The sequence below is a fragment of the Micromys minutus genome (genome assembly GCF_963924665.1).
Source record: "Micromys minutus genome assembly, chromosome: 9".
Taxonomy (NCBI): domain Eukaryota; kingdom Metazoa; phylum Chordata; class Mammalia; order Rodentia; family Muridae; genus Micromys; species Micromys minutus.
In genome coordinates this window covers 35329978-35337952 of record NC_137978.1, presented here as the reverse complement: position 1 = coordinate 35337952, position 7975 = coordinate 35329978, and the positions used below count along the sequence as shown (strand labels likewise).

Genomic DNA, 7975 nt, shown 5'->3' with positions numbered 1-7975 from the left:
TGGTGTTTCCAGAAGTTATGTGAGATGATTTAGCATGATCCAAAACCATGATTATCATGAGCCTCACTTGATGGACCAAATGTCTGAGGCACTAAGAGGTTTGGTAACTTGAGAAGAATACACAGGATCTGACCACTGAGCTCAGAATCCACATTCCAGAACCAACACACACTTTATATATATATATATATATATATTTGTATAAATAATATTTATGTATAAATAATATTTATGTATAAATAATATTTGTGTATAGATATTTATATATAACTATATATATTGCAGATTTTATACAAAATATTATTTTAATTTTATATATGTGTGTTTTTTGTCTATATGCATTTTGTGCACTGTGTGTGTGTGTGTGTGTGTGTCCTATGGAGATGAGAGTAGGGAGTCAAATCCGATGGAACTGGGGTTAGACACAACTTTTAGGTGTCTAGTCTCCTGGAACAACATCACTCCTTCACCTTTGAATCATCTCTGCAGCTTGTATCTTCTCTCTCTACCTCTATTGCTAGCATGTGTCAGGTGACACATAGAAAAATGGATTCTCTTATAGCCTCAACCATGTGGATGATTCCAGTGCACAACCAAAGTTGGGTTTCAAAGTTCATCCTGCTTGGCTTCTCCAGTGACCCCACAACCAACAGCATCCTCTTCACTGTCTTCCTTCTCATCTACCTGAGCTCAGTCCTGGGCAATGGGCTCATCATCATGCTGGTCTGCCTGGACACACAGCTGCACACTCCCATGTACTTCTTCCTCTGTACCCTCTCCCTGTTGGATATGAGCTATGTCACCACTAACATGCCCCAGATGTTGGTGCATCTTCTTGCTCACACTCAGACCATCTCCTTCACTGGCTGCTGGCTGCAGATGTATGTGTTTGGTGCTCTGGGTATGACTGAGAGCATCCTCTTTATTGTCATGGCTTATGACCGGTATGTGGCCATTTGCTTCCCACTGCGTTACACTTCCATCCTCAACTGGGACCTGTGCATACGGTTGGCAGCAGGGTCTTGGATCTGTGGTTTCTTTTCCTCTTTGTTGCATACTTTCTTCACTATGAGTCTGCCATATTGTGGGCCCAACAAGGTCAACCACTACTTCTGTGAAGGTCCTTCAGTGCGCAGCCTGGCTTGCATGGATACCCACCTCATTGAGATGGTGGACTTTGTGTTGAGTGTCTTTGTAGTTGTTACTCCAATATCCCTCATTGTGACCTCCTACATTCATATTGCCAAGGCAATTCTCAAGATCAAGTCCACCCAGGGCCGCTGCAAGGCTTTCTCTACCTGTGCCTCCCACCTGACTGTGGTCACATTGTTCTATGCTCCAGCCACTTACGTCTACATGAGGCCCAACTCCAGCTACTCTCCTGAGCAAGACAAGCAGATCTCACTCTTTTACAATGTCTTCACAGCCTTGCTCAACCCTGTGGTCTACAGTCTGAGAAACAAGGACATCAAGAGGGCATTTATCAAGTGTATGGGACACATTAGGGTGGACCAGTGAGTCAGCATCCTGGGAAGCTAGAGTTAGAGTATTCATTATTTAAGAAGGCAACAGTGTCTATATTGTATGTAACTCATCTCTCCATTTTCACCAACATAGTACTTGGCAGGTAGACAAACTAAATTAAAACCAAGATGTCTGTCTTGTTGAGCAGGCTACACTAAGACACCAAAAACCTGAACAATCTCTGTGGATTATTATCTACAGACTTTCATTTGTAACTCGTGATTTGGTTAACTCGAGGTTGAGAGTGACCTTCTCTTCTCACACATCCATCCTGAACCTTTAGCTATTCTTTGGACTACAGATATCTATAGCAGAAGAAAGGAGCTGTTTACGAAGCTTATAATGTCTCAAAGCTTCTCAAAAGTAACATATTGTTAACATACATTGCATTAATCGAAGCAAGTTATATGGTCAGTCACAGTGTCAAACTCTTCAATGTTATTTTCTTCCTACAATGAATTGTGATCACGTGGAATGGTTTGGTACATATGGTTTCTCTATCAAGGTCAGTAACTAAAAGATATGATGTAACCTCTCATTGTAATACAGAAATCAATAGCATACATGAAAACAATGAGAAAATATCTACTGTGTTTCATGTAGCTGACATGGTAATCTAAACCAGTGAGTGTCAATATAAACAATGTAGTACCCATATATAATCAGTATATGTTGCCAGTAGTAAAATTAGGACAATAGTATGCCTAGCCTGTTCAGCTTAGAGATGTGACTTTGTGCATTAAATCAGTGTGGTTTATGGGTAAATATGGTGAACTGTATATTGTGTTGTCAAAGATACATTTGACATTAATGGATCTGGGTTCTCATCTTCACTTTGGTCACTTGCTTAATATATAAAAATGACTTTGGTCAATTTACTTCTTTCTGGATCTCACTTAATTACTTAATAAAATTAACACCTTGACTTTGTTTCCAAAGCTTGTTTGGACACTGAAGTTCTCTCTCTGTCCTCTCCTCTCCCATGTGGGAATGCAGCAGGAAGGTAATTATCAATGAACTAGGAGAGAGGAGAAAATGCTCAGTAGATCCTGACCATGCTGCTACCTGACCTCAAAGGTGATGGCCAATCTTGCCTGTCAATGTCACTGGGTTAAGAGACACTTGGAAAATTTGTAAGCACATTTCGCAGAGTAACTGTGAGGTGTTTCCACAGATGTCAATCATGTTGGTCAGTCAACCAAGGGGGAGGGGAAGTGTCTTCCCCTTAAAGATCTGTGATGCCTGTAGAACACCTAGGAAAGACTCTGGGTTGAGGATCCTGGGAGGAGTGATCTTTGCTGATTATGCTGCTGGAGTTTAGATGACACAGAGAAAACTTGAAAAAAGCAGAGTTGGAGTGGAGCAAAAGAGCAGAGAGATTTAATAAGATGGTCCTGGGAAATATATAAGTGGGAAGTTCCTGACTAGTGCTTAGAAATGCACTCTAGCTTGCAACTTCAGATGTCATCATGGAAATTAGCAGTCTAGCATATCTAGTGACCTGCTGGGCACCCTCAAGTCCTACAGTGCAGTTAGCTATCAGATGGACTCATTCACAAGACTCCCTGTTTGCCACATACACAAGCTATTCTTGTACAAACCCTACCCAGAGAGAAGGTCTCTGCTTCCAGAGGCATGGTCTGAGCATTCATTGTTGGCTGACATACCCACTCCTTGTGTGTAAGTTTGCCTGTCAAATCCAGAGTGGTATGGACTGACTAATTACCAAATTTCTCTGTCAACTAGACACTATCTAGTTGTGAGGCACACACCTATCAGAGATTTTTAGTTACACTGAAGGCCAGCTGAGACACCCAGGCTTGTGGACTGAAACAACTACTGGATTCTTGGACTTTCCATTGGGAAACAAACACTGTTGGATTAACTGGACCATAGCATATACCATCTTTGGAAATACCTTCCCTACCCTTCAGCATCCTGCCATCCTATAGGTATTTTAACTGTGTCAAGAGGCCATTCCATCTGTCAGACTAGCTGCTTCAGGGTGGTGGGTAACATGCTGAGACTAGTGGATTCCATGAGTATAGGCCCACAGTTGCACTTCTCTTGCTGTTAAGCGAGTTCCTTCTTGGTAAGCCATGATGTGGAATACCATGATGGCAGACAAAACATTTTGTAAGTCCACAGGTGGTAGTTTTCCCGGAAGCATTTATTTATTGGAAAGGCAAATCCATTACCAATGTAATCACTTGCCACAGGGTATTAACTGGGTTCAGTGGCCCTGTCTCCGAATAACTGTACTTGCTAACTGAAACATATCAACTCAAAATATGGTGTTTGTGCTTAAAAGCTTACCCAGAGAAAGGCTTGGTGCTACACTGGGATTCTGAATACCCAGTATAGTTACTGGCTGACTAAATAAGACTTTCTATTGCCTTAAGCCCCATGCCCCAGGTCTTCTCTGGTGGATATTGTACAACAATATCTGGGGCTCAATGTTGATCTCTGCTCTTGGTAGATCTGGCACTCAGCAGGAGCTGTAGCTGGGTCACAATATGAAAGTTTCTATTATAGTCTTTGAGCTTCTACTTCCTGGTCCTTGGGTACCATTGATTATTCATATATATTCATATGTGTGGTTTATTATTCATTTACTTAACATATATTCATATATGTATATATTAATATGTATATTTATATATCTATCTGTATCTACATCTACATCTCTATATACTTTTTTTTGAGATAGATCCTCATATAGTTTAGGCTGGCCTGGATCTTGCTATGCTGTCAAGGCTGGCCTTGAACCCTTGAGTCTTCCTGACTCTTTCTCTCAGGTTTTTGACTACAGGCATGCATCACTGATGCCTAGATGTTTAATACCTACCCAACAGACTGGGCAGTTTCTTCTTGATTGGCACAGAAAGGCACAGTTTCTCAAACAATTGAAAGCATTTTCTTTATGTTACTGAAGGGAGACTGGAGCTTATTAAACTAGTTCCCACGGAGGTTATGAACACTTAACTAAAGCCCTACAGCTACTATGCAAAGGAAATTGGATTTTAACTTTGTTGTATACTCATCACCTCTTCCCATTACCACACAAATTGTTTAACCCCAGGGTACCCCTTGCACTATGCTTTCACTCTCAGCCTGGCCTTCATCTTGATCTAAAGTCTTCTCAAAGCTTCTATTCGAAGTCCCTTTTTCTAAATGTATGGTTTATTCCAAATGTCTTTATTTCACTTTGCTGAAGGAAAAGCCTAAACAAACTCTAACCTTGATAGCTAGGCTGACTTAATTCGCTGATTTTGAAGACCACACAGCTGGGCACTACATTGTTAGCTTCCCACTAACTTAGGAGTAGGTGGTGTTTCTGCCATGTGAGTTAGGGATAATGGATAGCACAGAGTTGGGAATACTGTTAGCACAAACAGCTTCTCTAGTTTTTCTACCACATTTCTCCTGTCTTTTAGATTTGGTGCCAGGCTGTATTAACCAGTTTTTCTATGTGGTCCCTGCCAGCTCTCTCCCACTGTTCTTGCATCTCTCTTCCAGCCCATTTTCTTACTGCATTCCAAAACATGTCTCCTGTCACCATCTTCAGTGACATCTAATTGGACAGAATCAGTATTATCTTTACTGAAGTCTTCACTGATTTTTCTAAAAATACTATTGACTAATAGATATTTGATAATTCTAATTGAACATAGAAATCTGACAGTATCTCACTGAGGCATTTGTTTTTAAGAACCTGCCAATGAATTGATGCTTCAAGTTCTCAAAGCCACAGCTAATGGGGCAGAAAAAGTCTCATGTTCTAGTATGAATTAAGGGATGCAAAGGATTAACAAATGCTGGGAACACCTTTGCCTCCTGCCCTCAGCTCCCTGGCCCCTGCCTCCTTTGAGAAGTGGGTAAAGTGTCCTGAAAACTTTCTGCAAATCCAGCCTGTCTCCCTGAGTATGACTCAAGACTCTATAGAGCAAACTTGGATGTGCCTTCTTTAAGGTACTAGGGACTCCATGGAACCATAAGCTGAGCTTTTCTACTGCTAAAAAGCACCCAGCTGTCTTCCTTCCCTAGCCTTCTCAGTGCTGGGATTACAAGCATACCCAACCATGCCTGCTGCCTCAGCAACTTCTAAAATTAAATAATAATATGACTATTATTACTACTGACTAATAATACTACTCAGTTCAGATTTGAGCAAAGGTTTATTAGAAACTGTATCACACGGGGTACTAATGGCAAAACATTTTGAGCAGTTCTAGCTGATTGTCATTAGTGTGTCTTCAGGCAACATCTTGAAGGACTGTCATGTTTTCTTCAGGGCTCCATAGACTGAGTTGCCACATTTCTAACTAAACCCATAGCATCCTGAAATACAATCAAATGCTTTATCATGGGCAGAATGTCTGCTCTCCCTGGGCTGAGACAGCCTCGGATGTTGCTTGACAACTGGGATGTTAGGAACAGAATAGAATAGTGATGTTTATATAGAGATTCAATGAGCCAAGCATCTTTTAGAGACCTTTACCTATTTTAACTTCTCTTAACAATCAGCAAGGTGGTTTGCTATAATTATTATGATCAGCCCAATTTTACAGGCAAGGCACCAGCCTGCAAAGTACTGGCTTGTAATCATGATATATCATTGAGATGATGTATCATCTGTGAACTGAGAAACACCACAGCTGGGCATCTGCTAAGGGATATGGCGAGTCACATATCCTGAGGCCCTGGACAGTGACACATTGACATTGACAATGACAAACCCATATATATTTTTCCTAATGTTATGTTTAATATTGTCAACTTCATGGGATCTAAAATCACACAGGAGAAAGCCTCTGAGCATTCTTGGGAGGGCTTATCTAAATTGGTAGGAAAAGACACACCTTAACTGTAGGTAGCACTCTGTAGACCAAGGTTCGCAGAAATATCAGGCTGAGTTTGAGCATTTCCTCTTGCTTCTTGACTGTGCCTACAATGTGAGCAGCTGTCTCAGATTCCTACCACCATCGTTTATTTCCCTACCATGACAGATCATATCCTAGAACTGAAAGTCAATATAACCCTGCCTTCCTTTGATTATTTCTGTCTGGGAATTTTGTCTGACAGAAGTACTTATTTTCCCTTTCTGTGAGGATTGTTCTTGCTCCTAATAGCAATGAAATAAAGTCATCGATTTCAAGTCCTCTGATTTATATTGTCTTAGAATCTTGAGTAGATTTAATTATGCCCAGTAATCATTCAACAACAGATGCTAATGACACTTCACTTGTGTCTGAGCCTCTTCTGGCCCAGGAAACAAAAATGAATCAGACATTTGACTGTCTCCAGATAGATCCCTTGGTGCTTGAGAATATCCCACCTTCTGGAACATCAGCAGGCCATAATAGGAATCTGCCTTTGCAATTGTCTCCTTTAACCCTCAGTGAGTGGTTCTTGCCCATCATCATTTTGAGGAGTAGTAATAGGGGGAGGGCCACAGACTGTTCTTTCAGGTACTGTTGTGGCCTTCTGTGTTTGAAAGGCCTCACTCTGTGGCTCCTCCCCAGCCTGTTACTTTGAGGAAAGCTCTCTTCACATCTTTGTTTCTGAGGCTGTAGATTATAGGGTTGAGGAAGGCAGAGATGACATTATAAAACAGAGCCAGTTTCTTGTCCCTCTCTGGGGAGGCATTGGCTCCAGGGTTCATGTACATAAACATGGCAGGTCCACAGAACATGGTGACCACGGTGATATGAGAGGCACAGGTGGAAAAGGCCTTCAGTCGACCTTGGGCTGAGCGAATTCTCAGAATGGTGGCAAAGATGCAGACATAAGAGGCCAGAATAAAAGAAAGAGGTACCAGGAGAAGGATAAATCCTAGGATAAAATCTATCCGGTCATTGAGGGATGTGTCTGCACAGGCAAGCTTCAGAACAGCAGGAACCTCACAGAAGAAGTGATTAATCTCATTGGGGCCACAGTAGGGCAGCCTCATAGTGAAGACAGTGTAGATCAGAGAACAGCTGACACCCCATAGTCCACAAAAGACTACCATTGCCACGCAAAGCCAAGGTCTCATGATAATCTTATATCTGAGAGGGTGGCAAATGGCTACATATCTATCATAGGCCATGACAGAGAACAACCAGCCCTCAGTGATGCCTAATACCAGAAAGATGTACATTTGGGCCACACACCCAGAATAGGAGATTGTTTTCTTCTGGCAGACAAGATGCACCAACATCTGGGGCACCGTGGTGGTGACATAGCTCATATCAAGCATGGAAAGGACACTGAGGAAGAAGTACATGGGTGTATGGAGACGGGAGTCCAGGTGGATCAAGGTGACAATGAGCCCATTGCCCATGAGTGTAGAGAGGTAGAGGAAGAAGAATATGTTGAATAGGATGATATTAAGTTGGAAATTCCTGGAGAAACCCAGAAGGATGAACTCTGACACGGAACTACGGTTCTCATAGGAGAAGCCTCGCAT

At 41.8% G+C, this 7975-nt stretch overlaps 2 protein-coding genes across 2 annotated transcripts; one reads left to right on the top strand and one right to left on the bottom strand.

Moving 5' to 3' along the window:
• Nucleotides 1-522: 522 nt before the first annotated feature.
• On the top strand, nucleotides 523-1518 carry LOC308424290 (olfactory receptor 2A12-like; the record flags this gene model as incomplete). Its single annotated transcript, XM_080921233.1, has 1 exon — nucleotides 523-1518. One exon carries the CDS (start codon nucleotides 523-525, stop codon nucleotides 1516-1518), a length of 996 nt encoding a protein of 331 aa, XP_080777359.1.
• A 5509-nt stretch (nucleotides 1519-7027) lies between these two features.
• Nucleotides 7028-7975, bottom strand: LOC308423826 (putative olfactory receptor 2B3; the record flags this gene model as incomplete). Its single annotated transcript, XM_080920600.1, has 1 exon — nucleotides 7028-7975. The coding sequence occupies one exon, from the start codon at nucleotides 7973-7975 to the stop codon at nucleotides 7028-7030; it is 948 nt and encodes a 315-aa protein (XP_080776726.1).